The 24964-nt window shown below is 45.1% G+C and overlaps 2 protein-coding genes across 8 annotated transcripts in view; one reads left to right on the top strand and one right to left on the bottom strand.

Moving 5' to 3' along the window:
* Positions 1-7840, top strand: part of NLRC3 (NLR family CARD domain containing 3) — a 32283-nt gene extending 24443 nt beyond the window's left edge. For all 6 annotated transcript variants that reach the window (XM_081839612.1, XM_081839616.1, XM_081839613.1 and 3 more), the window contains 5 exons: positions 729-812; positions 2483-2566; positions 4232-4315; positions 5566-5649; positions 7075-7840. In XM_081839612.1, the coding sequence (XP_081695738.1) occupies positions 729-812; positions 2483-2566; positions 4232-4315; positions 5566-5649; positions 7075-7165 (427 nt within the window). In that variant the 3' untranslated portion in view covers positions 7166-7840. The remainder of the gene's footprint in view (positions 1-728; positions 813-2482; positions 2567-4231; positions 4316-5565; positions 5650-7074) is intronic.
* CLUAP1 (clusterin associated protein 1) overlaps positions 7487-24964 on the bottom strand; it is a 53128-nt gene continuing 35650 nt past the window's right edge. Inside the window, exons 9-13 of one of the 2 annotated variants that reach the window (XM_081839916.1) lie at positions 19714-19786; positions 14413-14520; positions 12712-12767; positions 9679-9735; positions 7487-8774 (exon numbers count right to left, since the gene is read on the bottom strand). In XM_081839916.1, the coding sequence (XP_081696042.1) occupies positions 8622-8774; positions 9679-9735; positions 12712-12767; positions 14413-14520; positions 19714-19786 (447 nt within the window). In that variant the 3' untranslated portion in view covers positions 7487-8621. The remainder of the gene's footprint in view (positions 8775-9678; positions 9736-12711; positions 12768-14412; positions 14521-19713; positions 19787-24964) is intronic. The other variant, XM_081839917.1, reaches the window with a different exon arrangement.

The following is a 24964-nucleotide window of genomic DNA, read 5'->3' as shown; positions in this document are numbered from 1 at the left end:
AGAATGAGGCCGAGGAGGGGCTGGCGCCGCAGCACAGGCTGCTGAACACGCCCCCTCAGAGGCACCTGGTTGGGTAGCTGCCGATGGGCGTGGGCGCCAGCCAGGTGAGTGGGGGAGGCAGTGGGCTACTGCCCCCTGCTAGGGGAGGAGCTTGGGCTCCCGCCCACAACCACTCCCCTCTCTTCCAGGGAGGAGAGTCTTTCTGATCAATTCCTTCTAAGAAGTGTCACATTTGTTACATTCATTCTGCAAATCTAAACTCGTTTCAAACCTGTTTAGCTGCTATAGCTTTTAACCTGGATCTCTGGGAAATACAGATCTGTGAAACAGTTCCCTGGGATTTTGCCATAAATAATAGTCCATTCCTGTCATAACTATAACCCCCAAGATTCGGGGCGGGGAAGTCATAGAAAGGGTTCATTGGAGTTGAGCTCTGTAAGCATTTTCAGGGGGGTGCCCACAAAAATTTAGCTCTCTCAGGGCTTCTTAGAGCTGCACCTTATATGGAATGAGGACTATGCCACTTCAGAATGCAGGTAGGGTGTGTTTGTCATATTTTTTAAATATCCCACCTACACACCCCGGAGCAAATAATCAAAAATTCCCAACATGGAGCTCTTGCTAAACTCTTGCTTCTTCTCAAAGTGTAGGGGAGGTTTTTTAATGTTAAAAATGTGGAAGAGTATTAAAAAACACACACCAAAAGCTTTGCCTCTTCTGTGTTTCAGTTTACAGGAAAATGCAATTGGGGATGAAGGAACAGCTGCCCTGGCTTCTGCTCTGAGGGTGAACTCAACACTCACTGCTCTCTAGTAAGTTTCCATGTTATACACAAGGATGGAATACCTGTTAAGGGATTTATCAAGATGCAAGACTCATGGAGGGGGTCAGCAACTGCTGGCCTCTTAAGCTATATCTGGCCCAGTGTTGTGTGCATGGCTGCTTGGGCCATATGCCCTTAATGAATGTTGGGATTGACTAGGAGGGCTGCAGAGGGCACAAGGGACTGATGCCACCATGGAATCCAGAATGACCACGAAGAGAGGAAGGAATGATGTGGAAAGGCTAAATAACCAAGCTATTGGTTAAAAAACCCAGAAAGTAAGCTGTGAATGCAAGAGATGGGGAAGCTGTAGCCCTCTGTATATTGTTGGACTACAACTTTCATAATCTGTGACCGTTGGCCATGCTGGCTGGGGCTGATGGGAGCTGGAGTTCAGCAAGATCCAGAGGGTCTCAGCCCTGCCTTCCTGCTTGCCTTTTGCTTGAGTGGCTGAATGGTGCATGACACCTTCAAAAATGTGAATATACCAGTTCCAGGGGAGGAAAGTCCTCTTGTGCTCAGTGCCTCCTTTTGGACTTCCCATAGGCATCTAGCTGGCCACTGTGAGAACAGGATGCTGGACTAGATGGGCCATTGGCCTGATCCAGAAGGCTCTTCTGATGATCTTAAGATGGGAGCTGAGTCCAAGGCCTGTTCCCCACCAGAACTTCCTAAAATTAAAAGCCAACCCAAGCCCACCTTCATTTCTCCTGCACTTACTACTACTACTACTACTACTACTAATAATAATAATAAATAAATATTTTTTTATTTATACCCCATCCTTCCCTGTTCAAAAACTGGGTTCAGGACGGCTAACAACAAATTTAAAACACTTAATTAATGCAACAAAAAAACAGCATAAAAAACAGCATAAAACGTGAATAACAATAAATTCAGAATTCAAAAATCAATTTAGGGGGGAAATTCATCCAATAAACATTAGATGATCACCAGGGCTAGCTGGCTAAATTAGTCCTATTTGGGCCAGCGTGGAGACCAGGGGAGAATTAGCTGTGGGATCCCAGAGTGGGTAATCTTCATAAAAAGGGGAAGGGGAGGGAAGGGAAATAAAAGATCAGGCTAAGTTCACGTTGAAAGCCAGGCAGAATAGCTCTGTCTTAAAGGCCCTGTGGAAGGAAGTTATATATACCAGCCATTTCAGGTGAAAGGAACACAAGGCAAGGTGGGGGGAGGCCTTTCAGCACCCAAGGGTGCCCCAAGCTATTTTTCTGCCTGAGGCAGAGAAGCAAAAAGCAGCAACAGCACTTGGTCAAGGTACATCAGGGAGAGCCAACATGATGTCCTCCAGTTACTGTTGGATTACAACTCCAGTCATTGCTGCCTGGAATTGATGGGAGCCAAAAACATCCAGAGGACACAACACTGGCTATGCCCCTGAAGAACACAACACCCACAGCTAGAGTTACTTTGACATCTGAGGCAGACAATCCCCCTTTCCTGGCTGTAAAAATGCAACAATAATAAATTGAAAAACTATTTGCTGTCCTTTCAGAACAGCCGACATGAGCTGCCTGAAGTGGTTGCCTTCCTTTGCCTAATGGTAGGGCTGACCCTTCCAGCACTGCTTGAGTGTCCTTGGCACAACTTGGTGGTGCTACCTTGAGTTTGTTCTAAATGTGCCCTGTTTTGTTGCAGCCTCCAAGTGGCGCTGATAGGCGAGAGTGGGGCCAAAGCTCTAGGAGACGCCCTGGTTCTTAACAAGAGCCTTGAGACACTAGAGTAAGTACTCCTCAGACCCTATGTTCATCCAGGAGGGGGTGGGGGGATTATAAGTTTAATGGTGCCATCACAGAACTAGGCCAGTTGGTGCAGCCAATGGCCAACCTGGAATTCAGCAAGACTCTTCTGGCTTTGTGGAATTGTGGCTTCATTTCAGCATCAAACTGAATGTTGTTGTTTAGTCGTGTCCGACTCTTCGTGACCCCATGGACCAGAGCACGCCAGGCACTCCTGTCTTCCACTGCCTCTGCAGTTTGGTCAGACTCATGCTCGTAGCTTCGAGAACACTGTCCAACCATCTCGTCCTCTGTCGTCCCCTTCTCCTTGTGCCCTCCATCTTTCCCAACATCGGGGTCTTTTCCAGGGAGTCTTCTCTTCTCATGAGGTGGCCAAAGTATTGGAACCTCAGCTTCACGATCTGTCCTTCCAGTGAGCACTCAGGGCTGATTTCCTTCAGAATGGATAGATTTGATCTTCTTGCGGTCCATGGGACTCTCAAGAGTCTCCTCCAGCACCATAACATATTTTTCGCTCTATAACACGCTCCCAACCATAACACGCACATAGTTTTTAGAGGAGGAAAACAAGAAAAAAAAATCTAAACGAAACAGTGGATGTATGTTTTTTGTGGTTCATGCTGTGGCCACAGACATGTGATCTGACGGTGAGTTTGGGGTAGCCCAATGCAAAAATCATGAGGATCCATGTGGATCCGTGCTTTGTAACTACGTTTTTGCACCACTACGGCCCCAGGCAACAGTGGGTGCGTGATTTTTTTTGGTGCAAGCTGTAGCCATGGACATGCTATGTGATCTGATGGTGAATTTGGGGTGACCCAGTGCAAAAATCCTGAGGATCCATGTGGATCCGTGCTTTGTAACCATGTTTTAAGTGGGGAGGGAAGGAAAAGCACTCAAGGGACAAGGAACACACGTGGGGTGGGTGGAGAAGGATGCTGTTAATAATGCAGAAGAGGGGTATAAGAGGAGAAGGCTCTTATAAGAGGAGTAGGGAGGAGAGAGAGACAGAGAGCCTGCTTGCGAAAAACTTTGCTGCTATTTAGCGAGTGGGGAGGAGAGAGAGACAGACAGCCTGCTTGAAAAATCTTTGCTGCTATTTAGCGAGTGGGGAGGAGAGAGAGACAGAGAGCCTGCTTGAAAAATCTTTGCTGTTATTTAGCGAGTGGGGAGGAGAGGGACAGAGAGCCTGTTTGCTTTAAAGGAGCCAACTGGACAGGAGCCGCTTACACTCATGTAAGCGGCTCCTCTCCTCTCCCGCTTTGCTCCTTTAAAGCAAGCAGGCTCTCTGTCTCTCTCTCCTCATCACTCAGCGGCTCTTCTCCTGCTTTGCTGTTTCAAAGCAAGCCACGGAGGAGGGAAGGAAGGGGAACCATGGATCCTCTGCTCACGACTGCAGCAGATCCCCCCGCCATCCGTAGGCATTCGCTCCATAACACACACAGACATTTCCCCTTACTTTCTAGGAGGAAAAAAGTGAGTGTTATGGTACGAAAAATACGGTAATTCAAAAGCATCAGTTCTTCGGCGATCAGCCTTCTTTATGGTCCAGCTCTCACTTCCATACATCACTACTGAGAAAACCATAGCTGTAAAACTATCAAACTGAATACCTGGCCTTAATTTATCTTTCTTGTTTCTTTGACAGCTTGAGAGGAAACGCCATCGGTTTGGCAGGGGCCAAGGCAATGGCCAATGCCTTGAAAGTTAACAGCGCCCTCCGCAGGCTGAAGTAAGTAAAATGGACAGGATACAGATGGGCTCATTCTGTCATTCAAGAGTGTCAAGAGATGGCCTTTGGGTTTGCATAATGGCTGAAAGAGCTTGTTTAATGGCCTTGTGTGGTTGGTGGCTAATTCTGAACCAATAAAATGTGTGCCACATGTATCCTGCTTGGGTTAGGGCTAAAAGAAATAAGAGTTTTGCAGTGGAATTCCAGGCAGAGCAAACCACCCCCTTCCCCCAAAGCCTGGGTTTTGCACCCAGATGGCAAAAATCACCTTGAAAAGCTGCAAAGGTCTGTTGTTGCTATTGGAGTGACTGATACTAGGCTAGAACCACTTGACTAGGTGCCAGGCTGCTCGTGTAGTGCATTTATAAATAGATACAGCATTTTAAAACCATCACAGATCTCCAGGCATTTCTTCCCATAAGACAGCTGACGCTGTGAAAAGCTCTTCTGAACCTTTCTAATGCTTGAGGAAGCTAGCAATACGAAACAGTATTTGTGGGGACAACTCGTCTTTTAAGCACTGCTTTTGAGTGGGGAACCTTTTTTCGGCTTGAGGGCTACAATCTCTTCTGACTTTCTGGGGGTCAGTGCAAAAGTGGGTGGGCACCAGTCTACCCATATGCATTCATGTAGACTTAACAAATTCATTCATTCATTCTTTCCCACAGAAAGCAGTTAGGCTTGGCTGGGGCAAGGAGTGGCACTTTTGTCAAGTTTAATTGTGGGGGCTGAGGAATGTGTTGGTGGAGGTGTCGCAGTGCACAGGCAGGTGACGGCGAGCCCTTCCATCGGCAGCCGTGATCTCCATGAATAGCCCAAACAATTAGGCTAGAAAATGGTCTCCCCTTAAAGCCAATAGGAGATATTTTTCCAAGGCCGACTGCTACATTTTGACAGGGGGAATCAGAGCTCATGAGGCTTGACCAAGCTATGAACCCCACCAAAAATACCATGTGGCAATTAGTGTTTTATTTTTTAAAAAACTAATTTGACCAATGGAAGTTATTGTCTAAAAAAATCAAGCCTAAAGGCTGCATGTTGGGAGGAGGGGGTGGGATGCAGAGCAAATGGCTATGTGGGCTTCATCTGGGCTGTTGGATGGAACTTACCCTACCTGTATGGTAGATACTCAATGGCCAGGCAGATATTACTTTACACTTTTCTGGGGGAAGCGAAACAAAGCTGGAGCAGACACTGTGTATGAGCCTGTGCATAATGGATTCCATATGCCCATGTTCTCTTGCCCACAGCCTCCAAGAGAACTCCCTGGGCATGGACGGAGCGATCTGCATTGCCACAGCTCTGACTGGAAGCCACAGTCTCACCTACATCAAGTAACTCACTTTTCAGTGCTCTTGGTCTAGAAAGTGTGTGTCAAAGCCATTTCATACCCAGACCCCACAATATATGGCAGGAATGGGTGGCCTGGGGTGGAGCAGAACTTGCTACTTAACCTCAAGCATTGCATTCCATACATTAATGGATGTACCATGGAAGCAGAACTCTTCTTCCTGAGATCCTAAACTTTTTTGAAAAAAAGTTTCCAGCCCATTTATGGCAGATAAGCTTGAAAACATATGGATCAGTATCTGGTTTAATCTCAGAAGCCAGAGTGGAGATGTGCAGGAAGCACAGTGAGGAGAGGGTGCCCTACCCTAGTTAGGTAAAGGGACCCCTGACCGTTAGGTCCAGTTGCGAACGACTCTGGGGTTGCATGCTCATCTTGCTCTATAGGCCAAGGGAGCCGGCATTTGTCCACAGACAGCTTCCGGGTCATGTGGCCAGCATGACTAAGCAGCTTCTGGCGAACCAGAGCAGCGCACGGAAATGCCTTTTACCTTCCCACCGGAGCGGTACCTATTTATCTACTTGCACTTTGACGTGCTTTCGAACTGCTAGGTTGGCAGGAGCAGGGACCGAGCAACAGGAGCTCACCCTGTCATGGGGATTTGAACCGCCAACCTTATGATCGGCAAGCCCTAGGCTCTGTGGTTTAGACCACAGCACCTCCCGCGTCCCTCTGCCCTAGTTACTTTTCTTTTATAGATACCACTCCTTGGCCCTTCTCCCGCAGGAGCCAACCTGCCCCTTCCCTCTTTTCCTACTGAAAGGAAAACACAAAGGACTTATAAAGCTGGATGTTGGAGCCAGGGCAGATTCCAGGAGGGACAGGCATCCTAGGCTGACAGCTGTATGATGGACCCAAGTAGTTAATTTTACTTCTTTGTTGCAATAGTGATTAGTTCCTGAATATTCAGCAAAGGAGTTAAGAGTTAGCTGCTGTTTGTGGGCCTGGAGGACAATCCCAAGCTAAAAACCTTTCCTGTGGGGTTGAGACTGGCTAAATATTGACCATGGCTTGGCAACCAAAATGCATTAACTGTCTTCCCTAGCCCCACTGCTCCCTGTATCCAGCTTTTAGATATTAATTGGTTGGAAAGCACTCCAGTCCAAATCTGTCACAAATCAGGAGTGCCCACCATCCGCAGCTTCTGCTGTCCAGACCTTTAGGGCACAAGCACAACAGTTATCACTCGATTAAGTTGCCCATTGAGCAAAAGCTCCAACTGGTTCAAGGAACCTAACCAAGTAATGCGCAACAGGGAAAGCCATTCAACCTCTCCCCCAGCTCAGAGCTGCTTCTTCTTCTTTTTTGGTGATTCTGACATGGGAGAAAATTGCAATTACTGCTCAGACTGTGAGTAGTGCCCAGACAGTGATGCTGCATTAAGAGTCAACCCTTTGTCTTCCCTCCACAGCTTACAGGGAAACAAAATAGGTGAATCAGGAGCCAAGGTGATTGCTGATGCCATCCGTACAAATGCCCCCAGCTGCGTTGTGGAGATGTGAAAGAGAAACTTCCCTGGAGGTGCTCTGGGATTCCAGACATCCTGCGCCCTGGAGACATGCCCCTTCCTCACAAATGGCTCACTGACAAGGATGTGGTGCAAAGGCAGATCGCCAGGATGCTGCAATGGATGGTACTAAGTGGGGACGTGGCCTGAGCTGAAGGCAGCTGTGGAAGAGGATGACAAACCTTGTCATTTTCATTCTGGATATTTGTTCCTGCTGGTGAAGGTGGTTCGGTGCTTCAGACATTTTGTGGGGGATCTGCAGCAGTGGTTTGTGCCTTCCTCATAAACTGAAAGCAGCTGACACCACAAGAAGAAACAAGACTGTAAAGTCGTTTATTTTGTGAAACGAGGGAATGAATGTAAAAGTCAAAGAGGTTCAGAGTGAGTCTGGAAAATACAACTGAGGAATCCTCAACACAGAACTAGCTCAACAGGTGATACCTGCCACTGTTAGGGGATTGAATCTATAAAATATTTTTCATTTATCCTCTGAAAATAAAATTATACACAGAGGCATTCAGAGACTGGTAGCACTGTGTGGCTTGTGACAAGAGCAAAGTATTCAGTCAAGCCTGTTCAGTGCCTAGAAACTTACTGGCCCAGAATAAGGGGAGAAAAACAAAATAAACAAAACAAAATAAAACTTGTATTTCTACTAAATGAGGTGTTTTTTTTAAAAAAAATATGAAAAGTTTCTTAGGAAAACCAAACTGATACCTGGTTTTACATTAGCATGGACATGTGTGGCAAGGACTTGGTATTAAATAATGAGGTTGGAGATACTATCATTCCTAGAGCTTCTTTTATCCCAATATGAGGGTGCTTTATATGTGCTCATATAGCAAAGGGGTAAATTAAAGACAAAGCAGAGCCCCAAACTAATTGTGGGCTCCTTTCCTGCCTTGTCAGCTTTGGTAAAAGTGATGGAAACATTTGCTGGGCCTCCAATATTCCTTTGTTCTTGGCAAAAGACAGAATTCATTTTCTTCTGCCACGGTTAGTGAGGCACTTGGGATGATAGTTCACAATTCAATCTGAAGCCCAGCTGTTAATTTATCCTGAATTGTCCTTTGAAACAATTCCAGATTCATGTTTGTATCAAAAAGATACCAGGAATCTTGTAGGAGTCTAAACTGCTTTGTGTTGCTGGATTGTGTGTGTGTGTGTGTGTGTGTGTGTGTGTGTGTGTTGCTGGGTCTCTTAAAACTTTGGCACCATGGAGTGTGACATGACAGCTCCCTGAATGTAAGTGTTATTTCCTTGTTCATGAACTGACAACAGCAAAAGAGCTAAGCTACTTTGAGTTCCAAGATATATTACTACTTTGGTACTCTTTTCACTGGTATCAAGGTTGCCTTACTCTATAGAGTACATCCTGTCAGAGTCATGTGGGTCAATGTTTTAGCTTCTCTGTGCTCCTCAAGGTTTGTCCCTGGAGATGACCCGGCTGCTCAAAAGTCATTATCACTCTCCTCCAGGGGCTCGGGCTTCCTCACCCTCCGACTCGCCTTGTTGGGAGAGAGATCCATGCTGTCATCTTCCAGGTCGTCGTCATCATCATCATCGTCGTCATCCAAATCAATTTCACTGTCTTCAGTGTCCTCCTGTAAAAATATTTTATTTATTATTTGGTTTTTTTAAAAAAACTGCCCTGTCTTGAAGGCTCAATGTAAGAAACTCTTAGACTCAAACCACTAAAAGAGCTTATCATTATTAATAACAAGGCTGTTACTCAATTTAAAATATTTGTCAATCAGCTAAAATTGATATGGTTAAGAGCACAAGAAGAGCCTTGCTGGGTCAGGCCAAAGGCCCATTTAGTCCGTCCCCCTGCTCTTGCAGTAGCCAGTCAGATGCCCCAGTGGAAAGTCCTCAAGCAGAAACTGAGGGCAACAGTAACCAGTATTCAGAGATATGCTGCCTCTGACACAGCAGGTGGAACATCCAGCTACCAGGGCCTTCACAACATCTTATTGGAGCAAACGCCATGAGGTGCTGTGTGAGGAAGGACATCAATTGTTGCGTTCCACCGCACAACCTTGGGGGGAGCTGTGGCAGGAAAAGGGATTTGAAGAAAATCACGTGGCAGCAGCTTGCAAGAGTTGCTTTTCCATTTTGACCATGCCCCTCCTTTAAAGTAACAGATAGGAATATTGTACAATAAAGTATATATCTGAGCACGCGCAGAGTGTTTTGCTTTCCCCAAAACAAATAGCTCTGCTTAATTCTGGCGTGGCTTCCAACCAAGATCTGTCTTTTTAAATACTGCCCTTGCCTCTCCTTGGATAGAAATCTAAGAACACAGGCCAAAACATTTTTGAGGCTTCTCCTGACACTGTAAACTCCATATGCATCTCACCATTATTCACTCTTTTCACTGAGTGCTACCGATGGCTGAAAATGGCTAAAGAAGCTGCAGGGAAGGAGGGCTGTGTACCACCAGAGCTGTGTGTGTGTGGGCCCTGGGCATGTGGAGGGGAAAGCATTGCGGACGGGAGTCACACCCACCTTAGCCTTGGCTCTGGAGACTTTGTGCTTACTGGCTCGGGCTTGGGCTGCCCCGACCTTGGAAGAGGGAGCAGCAGCGCGCAGAGGCAACGCGAGATGGAAGCAGAAAGGGGAAAAATTAGGAGAGAGAGAGAAATGAAACCAGCGAATACTGCAAAAATGAATGGGAGTGAAAGAGGCACTGTGGAGAGGGGGCAGAGTCTCCAAAGGAGGGAGGAGGAGAAGACAGGTGAGCGGCACAACTGGGTGGGGTGGGGCAGCTGCCTGCCTTCCTGCCTGTGGAGAATTCAAGCAGGGCAGGTGGACAGGGTACAGCCCCCTCTCAGTGGCACCAAAGAGACCACACACACCATACATTTAAAGCACTTATTCCACTTTGACAGCCACAGCGTTCCTCAAAGAATCTTGGGAACGGTAGTCTGTGCTGAGAGAGTACAGTGGTACATCGGGTTAAGAACTTAATTCGTTCTGGAGGTCCGTTGTTAACCTGAAACTGTTCTTAACCTGAAGCACCACTTTAGCTAATGGGGTTTCCCGCTGCTGCTGCGCCACCGCAGTGCGATTTCTGTTCTCATCCTGAAGCAAAGTTCTTAACCTGAGGTACTATTTCTGGGTTAGCGGAGTCTGTAACCTGAAGTGTATGTAACCTGAAGCGTATGTAACCCGAGGTACCACTGTAGTTAGGTGTCAAGAGCAGGTCAGTGTCAGTGAAGTTAACTCTTTATTCAAAGAAACCCAAACAGCTCAGGTCTAGAGATCACAGCATCTCTTTCCAGTAGGTCTTGCCCCAATGAGGCAGTTGTGAGTTTCAAATTTTGGGGGGGAGAAAATCGTGTTTGTTTAAGTCGTATGAGAGTGCTTTAAATGTGTGGTGTTGATGTGACCCAAATTTCCTTAGAGGAGCCAGGAATCTGCTTGACAGCAATACAGGCTGGGAGAAGGGGCTTGTTTAGAATCACTGTAGGATTGGAAGGGACCCCAAGGGTCATCTAGTCGAGCCCCTAGCAATGCAGGAATCACAGCTAAAAAAATCTCTGGTAGATGACCATCCAATCTCTGCTTAAAAACCTCCAAGGAAGGAGAGTTCGCCACTTTTTGAGGGAATCTGCTCCAAATTATAGCCCAAGCTCTGTGTGGCTGTTATCCTGCCATACACTGTTTAAGGGCAGCTGCTTATTTTGAGGCTAGGGCAGAAATGTTCCAACAGGGTTAGGGGCACATTAGTGTGCCAAGAGAGAACTGCTGGAGTTCTGAGAAAAATCACTCCCCTATGTGGGGTATGCCACTGTCCACTGCTGGCCTTGGCAAATGCAAGACCAATTTCATATCTGCCTTCGCTGCCACCCTGATGCAGTCATAATTAAAAACAACAACAACAAAAACAACAACAACAGAAGAACAAACCAAGTTGCAACAACACTTTAAACCTAACACCACAATTTAAAACAGCTATCCAAACAAACACAGCCTCTTTGTCTACTTCAAGTGAGCAGCCGCCACCCTGAGCCATTCAAAGGAGGCCTTCGTGTGGCAGCTCCAATTCAGTAAACCTGGTTTTCACACAGGAAGTGCAAAGGCTTTAGTATTTCCTGCATCCGTGCAATGACTTCAGGCTGACCTGAACAATGCATATTTAAAACGCAAGCAGCAGTTTCTAGCCAGGGAGGGTAGTCTATCCCAAGGGGAAGAGCCCAGGAGCTTGGCTCCTACAGGAATAAAAATGACAGACTTAAGAGAAGCCCAAGCTTTAGTGGCAAATTGCTTTAGAGACAAAAGGTTTTCTTAGTCAGAAAGTACTCAAAAACATTCTGCTGGGAAGAAACACCCTGATATTAAATACACAGAGTGAAATCTTGCAGATCTTAGGGTGGCCAAATCCCACTGAAAGCAGTGGGACATAAAAGAGAGTTAAATCGATATTTACTTATTTCAGTGGGACTCAGGCCTAAGCTACAAATTATTTAATTTTTAGCCCCCACCCCAGGCCAAAGACTCTCATAAGGCAATTCATAACTAAAATAAAAACAAAACAATTAATTTTAAGTTATAAAAGGAACAGCAGTTTACATGATGTAGACAAACAACCAAATTCTTTTGAAAGCAGTTTAAAGCACATTTGAAAATAACTAAAGGGAGATCCTGTGCAAAGAGGGTGAGCAATTCAGCAGGGATAGAGCCACCACCGAAAAGGCCCTGTTTCTTGTGCCTGCCATCCTGATGGGGCTTAATGGTGGGCTCTGATATCACCACAGTAATGCTTAGGTATGAATGACCTGGAACCTATCAGCAAGACAGCTAGGCCTTCCTTGTCCTCTGCAAGTTGTACCAATGACATGGCATGTGAGGTGGGGGGAGCAGAAAAGCATTGAGCATGGTGTGGTCATGTCTTTTCTTGGATGCAATTTTCTTTAGCAAAATGTTACTAGGAGGACAGACAGAAAAAACAGAACTGCCGGTGGCCGCATGCTCCTCGTCACTTTCATCTGTCCCACTGGGGTAGTAGCAGCACAGGTTCCGCAAAGACCAATTAGCACCCCCGTCAATCAAGATCTGTCTTTATCTATTGTAAAGTGCTTAATGCTTTTAGTAACAGTAAAATTACCAGGCGCCGTATGATAAATTTTGAAGGCAAAAGAAATGATAGTGATGGCGTGATCACAAAAGAAGTCTCTGTCCCCAGAGAGAGAGGGGAGGGGGGAGGGGGGAGGGAGGGAGGGAGGGAGGGGGAGAGACAGACAGACCTCTGAGAAGCATTGCTTGCCAGTCTGCTGCTCTGCTTACCTAACTTAATCGCAAGAACAGCAGGAAAAGGCAAAGAAGTGGCTGCACTAGGAAGGAGAGAAATAGACCTACAGCGAAGAGAATAGATGAGATGGGGAAGATGCAGGAGCTTTTGAGGAAAGCGGGCGAGACAAAAGCAGAAAGTGAAATAAGGCAGGGGAAACTGAAGAGACAGGCTACCTGTTGCGGAATGAGAAGGTATGCCATGGAAAAAGCACCTTTTTGCCAATAGCATCTTTAGCGACTACTTACATCGTCCTCTGTGTCTCCACCTTGCATCGTTCCTACAATCCGTTTGTTTGGTCTCCCTGGAGCAGAGAAGGAGACAGAATCAATGAGAATGTGGCTGAACACACAACAATGCTGGGTATCTTTCTTTCTAGGGAGCCAAAGGTGGTATAAGAGGCACTTGACTCTCAGACTCATCCTGCCAGTATCCCTGTTCTCAGATTTGGGGTGGGTGGTTGTAGGGTTTGTTTGTGTGTTTGTTTGTTGTAGTCTCTTTGACCAGAAATGACGAGAGGGAGACGAGAAAGTGAACATGGACCCAGCAAGCAACAATGCCTCAGGTCACACCTTTCTGATTGTATTAGAAAGAAGATGCTTTGAAAGGCTATGTTGGATTTAGAGAAATAATAAATGAAGTGCTAGAGAGTCCTAAATATGTGGATCTGTTTTCTGGCTGAGAGGCCAAGAGAGGTAAAAGTTCGCTGCCTGTCAGAACGGGCCCCTTCTTGACGGTGCTCCTGTCCTTCCAAAAGCTGTAGGACAATCCACATGCTGTCTATAGGGAACACCTTTTCACTTACCCCTGCCTTTGACGGGATGACACAAACTTAAATAAAGGCACTAATATGTCAGCTTTGCTCTAATGACTGCTTTCTGTGTTCCAGTAAAGGTCACAGCTTTTTTGTAAGGAGGAGCCGAGAGTGCTTGACCAAAGCAGGAGACAGCTGACATTCGGAGACAGATGCAAGTAGCTCCCGAAGTCATTTTGTGCATTAACGCTTCCAGCTTAACATTGTTGGCGAGGCTCCAGAGAGGCTCCACAAAGCGCTGCCATCCTTGTGGTATCCTAATATGAGAATCTGGGGAAGGAGTGGGAGAGCAACTGCATCTCTTGCTCTTGGTTGAACTAGAGGAGCCGTTCTGGGGATGGAGCCACATGCACAGGGTTCAGTTATAGCAGAGGTGGGGAATCCTTGGCCCTCCAGACATTCCTGAATCATCTATGGCTATTGGCCATGTTTGCTGGAACTGATGGAAGTTGTAGTTCAGCAGCAGTTCAGCTACGTACTTCAGAAGGGACCAATGTTCCCCACCTGTGAGCGAAACCATTTTTCAAATGAGTCCAGAGCTCCACTTACTGTAAGGGCCATGCTAGAAGTGAGAGGACAATTCTGTGTACTTAAACATAAAAAGGCCCCAATTATGTGGAAAATGTGGCAGGGGGAGGAGGATTTGATTCGAAAAACAAACCGGATGCATGGATCTCTCCTGCCCACCCACAGCTTAGCCCCCTGCAATAGGGAGATGCTTTTCCAATTCTGAAAGTGAACCAAGATGGAGAGAAGTTCTTCAGGAGAGGAACTGCGAGATAGAAAGTATGCAGCTTGCCCGTCAGCCATAAAAAAAATCACCTCATAGCTCCTAACTTCTAAATGCCTGAGGCAGTATCATATTCAGTAAACACATAATTGTTCCTATAAATGTGCAGCTCGGCCGGAAATGCAACTCCAGAAAGCGGCTTGAGAAAGAATATATTTTAGACTCCCAACCTCATTTTGTTGGCCAGCCCTTCCCAGAGCTGAGCAAGTATTTCAAAATTGTAGGCGACACCATCAAGTTTCTAGGCACTTGCTGTTTCCCACCGCCCTGCAGGACAAACCACTCAGCCCCTTGGGTCCCTTTCATCTGCAATGGAGCGTCCACCAGGTGTATAGGCACAGGTACCTTGCATCAGCATCTCCATGGCCGTATGCTGCTTCATTAGCTGCCTGTCTTCCATGTCACTGTCAGATCCCTCATCCTCATGGATCTCTATGTCCGAGTCATCATTGTCTAAATAAAAACAAGAATGCCCACCAAAGACGGTTATTAGGACATCAGCTCCATCTCTTTCTGTTCTTTGCTTCAGCTTGAAGGAATGATGGTGGGCTGACAGGCAGACCACAGCTCAGCAACAGAGCAATTGCTCTATGTGCAAAGGAGATCTCCGGTTAAGACTCGGGAAATAACTTTGCTTCAGGCATGGCACTGGGGAATCCACAGTCACGAGCACACAACTTTAAATAATAATAACAATAAAAACCCAGTCGAGGTGAGGAATGACCTTTTAATTGAGATGGCAGAAAAGAGGTGCTTCAAGCTTCCCCTCAGTGCTGCTGCTTCTGTCAAAATTATTCCCTTCTGGGACTACTATTAGCATCGTTTGATAGGGGTGGAGAGGATAGGGGGATAGGCTCTTGGTTGTCATCTCCCTCACACTGTAGGTGTTTAAATCCTACTGCCATTTAAGCAGTCTGAACAATGTGCAGGATTGCAGTGCAAGAAGACGGCACTGCTTCTGTCCAGAAAACTCACATATTGATATGAATGGAACAAAAGAAGACTGTCCACTAAAGGAGACCCTCCATTTATTGATTTCAGATCTTTTACTCTCAGAGATCTAATTCTACAGTGTGTGTGAAGGTCAAGATTAGCTACGTGGTCACAGCCATTAGATTTTTCATGTGGTCTCTGCAATGATCACACTTAAGAGAATCAGCTTGGAAATTTGATAACATTGCTCATTCCTTCTTATCATGCCGGCCAGCTATTCCCAACAGAACACAAGATGAGCGGTGATAAATATAGGGTGCATTTGCTGTCAAGCTGTGTGAGCCCGCAAACAGATAACTATTTACCCCTGTTCATAACACTGGAACCTGCAGCTCAGTTCAATGGAGCTAGCCGGACTTTGAAATATGCCAGAAACAGCTCCCCGAGCTGCCTTCCATCTCATCTCCTGCAGATAAATGACGCAATTGATTTCCATGCCCTTCTCAAACACAGTTAAAAGGTCCAGAGAAATCAGACACCTATCAGAACACATAGAAACACAAGTACCTATAGGCTTGCATGGGGAAGATAGTGGCTAGTCAGAGCGTTTCAGAAGTTACAAATGTAGGAGTGGAGAACACTTTGAAATTTGATTGTTGCCTACACATTCATCACAAACAAGGTTTTGGAAATTTCTCTCTCTTTTCTTTTTACTGTGATCTTTTCTAAAGAGAATCAGCGTCATCCAAAACCACCAGGAAGTAGGGAGGTGCCTCACTTAGGGGAAAGAAAGATCAATATGTTCTCAATTCAAGAAGATTTGTAGAAAATTAAGGATCTCTCACCCAAGTGAAATTAACAAACTGACGTAGTAATAATTATTGTAACAACAACAGCAACAACAACAGCAGCAGCAGCAACAACAACAGGGACAAAATGGGCTGCGGATTAATTACAAAATGTTCTTCTCTACATTCCATACTTCTATTAGTCCTGGTTCAACGGTTATGGCTTTCCCCCAGAGAATCTTGGGGACTGTAGTTCGGGAACTTCTAAGAGAAGATTCTCAGCACCCTCACCCAAGTCCCCTGCAGAGAGGACAGACTATTTCATCAGTTTAGAACTGAACGTTAATGGGGTGGAGGAAACTGTGCTGCACACCATCAGCCGTGGCATCTCATCTGTCCTTCCTACAATAATGCAAAGTGGGAACAGAGAGGTTGCAGTTCTAAGGGGGAAGGCTTCCTCTCAGTGGCGCTGGAGTGATGGTTGCCTGCCTGATATACTGCTGCCACTGCCACCTTCTTTCCTCCAGGCAGGGAGTGGGGGACGTCCAACCCACAGGCAAATCCTGGCCCACCAGGGGATCCAATTGGCCACTGGGCCATTTTCCCCCAAACCACACCCACCCTCTCATCCGCTGAGGTCACAGGTGATGACAGCTGATGGCTGGGAGGTTAGAGCTTAATCCTGCATGGGCGTAGCCAATGGGGGGGGGGCAGGAAGGGGCAGCTGCCCTCCCCTCAATAAAAATCAATAAAAATACATAGCTAACTGAGGTTCTGCCCCCGCCAACAAAAATCCTGGCTACGCCCATGGCAGCAGGATTTAATCTCAACTTACCAGCTGCCTTCTCCTATAAGGGGGCAGGGATGGTGGCTGGGAGATGGAGGACTCCCTCACGCCACTGCTGCCACCCATCCACTTTTTAAAAAAAGCAAAGTACCATTTGAAATTGCCTCTCCCCACCACTTTAAAGGGACCCATGCTGTGGTTCCACAAAGCAGCTATTAACTAAAAATACAAATGACTTCCCTAAAAGATCCTAACATGTAGATGGAATCAGATGAGAAGGTAGTACAAATTGTGTCTTTGTATGCCACTAATTTCAGATGTAAACCAAAAACTGAAGAAGGAAAGAAAGACCCACACCAAACCCCAAAGGTTTTTAATAAATCTTTCACTGATCATACTTTGTTTCCACCTTAGCTGCAGGCAGAACCCACCAAGAGATGTGTCACTTTCTCAATAAAGCTTTGTTCAAGCCAAGAACAATATGTGCTTCATGTTCACTTTGGGAACTCAGATTTCCCCACGGATCAAAGCTGCTCTTGTTTGCCCCAGTTGCTTCAAATCTTTGTAAACAAAAGCAAATATGTGATATACTCCATTTGAGCAGCTAAGCCCCAGGAGCTCATTCACTGCTTCCCCAAACAGAATTTTGCCAATACTGTAACAACAAACAACTGAGTTTGTAAAACAGAGGCAGTTTTATGATTGAGAAGGAATTATGCTCCAGAGGAAAGCTCTGTCATTGAAAGTCCAGTCCTGTGTACTTCAGCAGACAAGCCTCTGGGATGAGGATCCTGGTTCAAATCTCATCTTACCTATACACACTGAGATGGCCTTAGGCAAATCTCAAAGCCTCAGTACGCCATCTGCACATGGTGATCACTGAGAGAATGTCCATGAACTGCTCTGAACATTCTAAGAATTACGTATCTGAGCAAGTGTATTTATTCTCCTTCAGACTCCTCTAAATTCATTTTTTAAAGTCCTTCGGCTTCATGTTCAAGTCTGATTATGCTCAGCTTTGCTCATAGCCAACCTTTCAGAGAACCATCTAATTGTAGAGTTGGAAGGGGCCTTGGAGATCATCTGGTTCAACCTCCTGCTCAATGCAGAATCAAGTTCCAGGGTAAAAATCAGCTGGGGAAAGGCCCTTTCAAGTCTCCTTCTAGAAGACAGCTGCAAGATGAACATGGCATGGGGAAACTTTGGGCCTCCAGATGCTGCTCACTACAACTCCCATCAGCCCCCAACAAGCATGGCCAATGAGCAGGGATTATGGGAGTTGTAGTTCATCAACTTCTGGAGCACCAAAGTTTCCTCATGCCTGATCTACAAAGACCCAGCAAGCCAGAACACTAGTCCTCAACAGAACCAACAGTGCTCTGCTACTTAAAGCCTGCTTCCACATACAAAAGGACAAAGACAAGGAAGGTTGAGATAAAAGTATTAACAAGCCGGAACTATCAAATGCGACTTGAAAAGCCTCAGCCAGTCTCAGTCAAAAGCAAAAATTCCCTTAACTGATCCACAAGAGAAAACCTTCTGGGTTTCTCCCTCACATGCCTCCCAATAAATGTGTTCAAGACATACAAAGCAATATTAAAATAACTGGGATGATTCACCTAAGGGTCTCTGCTGACGTCTTAGTTAAGAATAAGCCAAAATTGAAATAACATCAGGATAAAATTGCTCCTTCCAATCTGTCACTGATCCAAATTTTCTGTCAAAAGTTAGCATGTGGGCAACCTTATTAATTATAGTTCCCTTGGTATTAAAAGCAGGCCTAAATACTCCCTCCCACTGGAGAGATTTGACCTAGAGTAAAAAGAGAGGAAACATTGACTGGAACTGCTTATCAGATGAAGAGCAGCATCTTTGGCTAATTAAATAGAGTTACTTATTTTCATATGGCTTAAACAGGACCCAATACTATAACACCCATTTTTAGTTCAATGTAATCTGCAAATCGGTGAATTAATCCAGTTTTGCATATTCATCTGCAAAAGTTACTAGCTCATAGAAAGTTTTCTGCTTGCCTCTTGCATGCCTGTAACTTATATTAGCCATTTATACCCTAAAGGAGGAATATGTTGTTGCTCCTTGCCTGGTTTTAGGTTTTCTTAGCTAGTACAGGTGCCCAGGTGAGTTGCAATTTACAGCTTTGAATTAATAGTCAGGTGGATAATAAAAAAACCAAAACCTGTTTTTTGTTGGATAGGCCATCCATCAATTTCTTTCACTCCATTGGTGTCTATTCATTCCCCATAGTTGCATGAGCTGGAGAGGTAAGGCGGTGAGGCCCCTTCCATCAGACCAGTTACCATTTGGCTCTTCCACTCCACTAACAGGCAATGCACCGGCCACATCAGAGAAAAAAATGTGAGAGTGTAAGGCCTCCTTCTATGGGACCAACTACTGTTTGGTTCCTCCATGATGATGTGCGCCAGGCACATTCCACCCAAATCATTATGCAACCTTATTACAGATGAACTGGTATCTGAATTTACTCTCTACCCCCTTCTATTATCCCTTTCCTTTTTGTAGCTAACGGATTGGTGGCCATGATTTTGCACAGTAAAGTGTCTTGAGCAAATGGGCGGGGGGGTGTGAGTGGAATATAAATGCGGTCAATAAATAATACAACAAATCCCCTATTATTAGCACACAGCATGGCAAAACTGCTTCATAGAGTTGTTGAGTTGGAAGGGACCATGTCCAACCCCCCTGCAGCTAATGGGTTTGATACTACATTGTTAAAGTGAAAGTGACTCACTTCTATTCCTAACAATAATAGAGCTTACCTACCATGCTGTCCATAATGCAGCTGATTTGGGGCTCAGAGATAGATATTTAGACAGTAAGCAGCCATGACCTACCCAAAGCTCCCATCATTGAAATGGGGTGGGTGGGGGCAACAGACAACATACAGCCTTGACTTCCCATTCTGCCTTGAAAATAGTAAATAGAGTGACAGGACAATCAAGCAGAAAGAGAAAACTGCTGTAGCTCCATATGCCTCTCTGCCTGCCTGGTGTTTAGTTTCCACCTCAAATGACCATGGTAACATGCAAATGGAAAGGGTCAAACTGCATGGGACCCTGGGTCTGCAGACACCCGAAAAAGTTAACAAACAGAGCTCACTTCCACTCTTCAGCAAGCGCTTCTCTTCCTCCTTCAGCTTGTTCTGCATCAAACGCAAAGTGTTCTCTGCTTCCTGCAGGGAAGGGAAAACATCAAAATCAGAAAGGCAGCTGCACCATGCTTCCGCTCAGGAGGGTAACAAGACATAAGCTGTTGCTTGGGTTAATATCAAAGGCTTTGCAGCCAGCTTAGTTCCATAGAATGGGACTTAAAAAAAAGTGACTAGAAGTTCCTCTCTAAATTAGATCAACTCTAGCTGTTCAAAAGTGCTGCAGACCTTTGAATCTGGGCACACTCCTGTTTGATTCGTGCCAGAAGATTATTCTATGAGGTTCAGTAGACTAAAACGCTTTTTACGTAACTTGTTGGTTCAATAAAAGAACATCTACAAATGTTAATCAACTGTCTATGAGAATCTATACAATTTTTGTGTGTGCTAGCCATGAGGGAAGTAAAGCCACTTTCCCTGCAACTAGTATGAAAGCTAACTGGGCTAACTTTGGTCCTTATCCCTAGCCTGCTTAGAAGAAGCACCACCTGAGCTCGTTCCAGTTCATGTCTTCCAACTTCATTTGCAGATGGAGCCAGCTCAGAGGTGCTGCCTTGTGGCACAGCAAAGCACAATGGTAAATGTTAACGGGAAGGCTAAGGACCCCTTTTTAGTGCTGTCACCCATAAAGGGAGTGGGGGAGAAGAGCATGAAAAGGGCAGAGGAGAAAGTGCTTCTAGCCTCCATTTTTATTTACTAGTCTGCTTTTTTTAAGCCAGCAAGTAAAAATTCAAATATGCACTGCCAGTTGTGTTGGTTTTACGCTTCTTTGTATGGCAGAATGAAACAAAGAGCTATATCCTAAAGCCATGCACAACACTTGAAAATGTATTCCAAGTGCTTCTGTGACTTCTTGTACACTCAAAACACCTGCACATGGGTTTATGCAATTAATCTAGGAAGGGAAATATCCTTCAAAGGTCAAAAACTTAAAGCAATTTCATCACTATTATGCTGACAACAATATGGCAAAGCAGCCAGTTCTATGAACTTTCCTGCTTTCTCTGCCTAAGGTAGAATACATGCTCCAGAGCGATGCACATAGGCTCATGTTTCTTACCATAACACATTTTCTTACATTGCTTACTCCTTGATTCCAACTATGGTCAAGAGAAGCAAACTTATGTGAGCTCTAGCCCACAAACACCGTTCAGGACCTTGAGGGTAGCTCATCAACATACAGAGGGAGTGTGGTGGGTGGGGGAGATGTGCCATTAACGAATGAGAACAGGAGTGCAAGATCTGCCACCCCCCTGCTTCCTCTGTGCCCGCCACCTCTTCTCTCTCACTGGGTGACAAACAGGAAGGAGGCAGAGACCCAACAGGACGAGACCCTTCTCCTGCCAGTTTGCGTAGGATCCCACCAGGGCTCAATTTATTTGTTAGATGATTTATAAACCACCACTCATCAAAATAGATTGGAGGGATTACATAATTTATTATGTTTGTTTTCATAAATAGTTTGTTTTTTAAAAAAAGAAGTTTCCTTTTAGAATTGTATGATACAATTAAAGCAACAAACAAAAATAAAAAGGAAAGTCAACATAGGAAAGGAGGACACAAAGGCTTCCTATGGGCATCTAGTTGGCCACTGTAGGAACAGAATGCTATCTACCAAAGGGGTCTTTGTCCTGATCCTGCAGACCTCTTCATATGCCTACCCTTCCTGTCCACTGGGCCAGCTTGGACAGAAAGGGCTATCAAAAGGTACCCTTTGGGGCCAGGACCTTGCCTAAGCCACACCATCTTCTTGGCTTTGGGACATTTCTTGGCATCCCTTGGCACATCTCACCTTGGACAGCTACCAGTGGCTGACCCCTGCCACAGAGAGAGGAAAGGGAGGAGGAATGTTCTGCATTATCAGGGGGTGGGACTAGATGACCCTTGAAGTCCCTTCCAACTCTGCAATTCTATAATTTGCATCTAATGGGTATTGCCTCTGCAAGCAATCCTGGAATGACAACATAAGAAGGGCTTGCTGGATCAAGCCAGCAGCACATCGATTCCAGCCTCCTGTTTTCACAGTAGCCAACCAGATGCCCCCCCCATAGGAAGCCCACAAACAGGACCCAAACAACACTCTCCCCACTTGTGAGTCCCAGCAACTGGTTTCCAGATGCATAATGCCTCTGAAGGTGGAGGTAGAGCATAGCTATCATGGTTAGCAGCCTCTGTGAATTTGTCTAATCTTCTTTTAAAGCCACCAAAAGAAATCCATCTAGTTACACTAGCCCACTAGCTACAGTTGCTCTGAACTGAACTGAACTGATTGCAAATCTTCAGATGATTTCCTTGTATCTCACTCCTGCTCCAATAGGCACAACAGATTGCCTGATAGCATGACAGAGAGAGTCTCCAGCGAGAAAGTGTTAGACATAGCATTTGGGAGCCCTGTCTACCACAATATTAAATGGATCCATTTATTTCCCATTGTCACAGATACTAATTAATAGTTTTCCAAATGTCACCCCTGGGGGCAGAGTGGGGAGAGTACAGGACCCAGAGGCAATCAATCATTTTGTAAAAAGCTATAAAAGGAGGGTATTGATCTTAGAAGCAGAACGGAACTGAGCGTCTGCAAAGCTATTTCCAAAGAGTCTAATAGCAGCTGCTATGGAAGGTTGCTGTGAAAAACATGCCATCAGTTAGCAGGAGGCTGATGATCTATTGCTAAACAAGCTCTGAAAGGCACAGCATTGTTTAACCAATGATATTCCCAGTGAAGCCTCTGCTGCCTTGGACATCCACAACCTGCTCAGATCCACATTGAAAGCATTCTGCTTACCACAAAGCAATCTGACTTCTATAGGCAGAATTAAAATACAATTAGAATGTAAACCATTTACTGCCTTTATTCCAAATTCTATCTTGTCGGCAGGACTTTGGATCCCAGTTTTCTACCCTTCCCTGAGTCTTCCCTGAGAGCCAGTGTGGTGTAGTGGTTAAGAGCGGTAGTCTCGTAATCCTGGGGAACCAGGTTCGCGTCTCCGCTCCTCCACATGCAGCTGCTGGGTGACCCTGGGCCAGTCACACTTCCTTGAAGTCTCTCAGCCCCACTCACCTCACAGAGTGTTTGTTGTGGGGGAGGAAGGGAAAGGAGAATGTTAGCCGCTTTGAGACTCCTTAAAGGGAGTGAAAGGCGGGATATCAAATCCAAACTCCTCCTCCTCCTCCTCTTCTTCTTCTTCTCTATTCTTGGATGTAAAAACTGCTGTAGAATCTATATGGCATGTTTCTTTTGACTGATTCAGCAAAAAAACCTATTTTGGGTATACTGGACTCCACAGCAGCTCTGTATGAAGGGGTTGTCTAAGCCAGATGCATTTTGGAGGTGTAATGCTAGAAATGTCTCATTGAGGCATATGATGTGGGCTTCCCCTGAAATGCCCTGTTTGGTCTGAAGTTGCTGTCTGTATACATTTTGTACTGGCAAAATATCTGCAGATGTTTGTGTACTTTAAGTTATATTCCTGCAAAATAAGGACTAACAACTGGACAACAAAAATGGAATTTATGAGCCCTTGCAGTTGCTAAGAGACATATATACCTTGAGCGTGGAAGGATAAATATTCACCATCTATTATGCAACAGTTTAAAGTCCTTAATGCCCTTGCTGCAGTTGAATGCACTTTCTTGAAACACCAACTTCCTTTGGATATCTGTTTTGACATTTGGAGGGCATTTATGAATCTGTATGTGTATCTTAAGATGGACGTATTGATGTTTATTTTATTGTGAATGTGAGATGACAATTGCGCTTTTGCTTTCTTTAATAAATCTGCAGTAAAAAAGAAATGCAAATTTCTTGGAGCAAGAAATGTAAATCTTATCTTTTCTCAGTAGACTGTTTTCTACATATCCTTTCCTAGCCTCCCTCCAGGCTTTGTGGAAGGGTTTTTATGGGTTTTTTTGTTTTGTTTTACTATGCATTTGGTATGCTTTATTTTGTATTTTTCTGTTGTGAACCACTCAGTAATCTTTGAATAAAGGACAGTATACAAATGTAATAAATAAATAATAATACTTCAAACTCAATATTCACAAGTCAGAGAAAGCTACCCTTTCAGAAGGCATCAGGGAAGCTATGTGACCCCCCCCCCCCGGATACTTGGCTATATGTATCAACAGCTTGGCTTAGTAAAAGGTAGCTTCTGAGGAGCTGGGTTTTCTCAAATCATACATGACACATGACTTTAAGTTGCCAAGAAAATGTCCCTGGACCTTTTTTGCTAGCAACAATAATAAAATAATAATAATAATTTTATTATTTATACCCTAGCCATTTGACTGGGTTTCCACCACCACTCTGTGCTACTTACAGCACATAAAAATTGCAAAACGTTAGACATTAAAATTTTCCTGATACAGGGAAATGTATGACTTATGGGGAGTTGCAGTCCAAAATATATGGAGGGCACCAGGTTGGGTGACGCTGTTTTAGCTGGAGAAGCCAGAAACTGACCCTGGGTCCTCCTCCTCTGTGCCAAGCAGTTGTTCCGTCACCAAACTACAATCCCTGCCCAGCAAAGGGCCTTTTAGAAAGACAACTGGCTCAACACTTGACCAGCATCCTGTCCCCTGACTGATCATGACTTACGCTATAAAAAAATCATTACAAATCAGTCTTTAATTTTAAAATGATATTTCCTAGCCTGTAGTTGAACTTTCTCCCCCCCCCCCATGTGTTCTTGAATGAATTAATGAGCATCATGACTGATTGCTTCATCTGGTAGTCAACAACCCTGTCAACTTTTTAAAAGATATAACTAAATGAATTTTGACAAGCAGCTGGCAGAAAAAAGTGAAACTTCTGTAACATACTGGAGAAATTCCCAACACAGGTGCGCAACCATTTTCAAGCTCTCTTCACCATTAGCCAAGGTAAAGCAGCCCACCTCAGGCAGCAGATTTGAGAGCACATTAAAAAAAGCAGCAAGTTCTCATTTAATTCTTATATTTTCCAACATTTGGAACCTATTTGCATCATCTGCCTCAGGCATCAGGCCATATCCACCAGAGAGAAAAACCTTCCCGCAATTATTCATGCTCTGGTAATATTGCTGTTGGTTATTGCAATATGTCATTACAGCCGTCCCATCAGGCCATAGCAGAGGGAGAGAGACGGGACTGAGGGGCATTTTCTTTCCCTTTGCTGAAAGAACAGCAACATTTGCCTCCTCATCTCCTTGAAATCGTTTCATT

This window comes from Podarcis erhardii (assembly GCF_964252035.2).
Source record: "Podarcis erhardii genome assembly, chromosome: 14".
Classification (NCBI taxonomy): Eukaryota; Metazoa; Chordata; class Lepidosauria; order Squamata; family Lacertidae; genus Podarcis; species Podarcis erhardii.
This window is presented reverse-complemented; position numbering and strand designations above follow the sequence as displayed.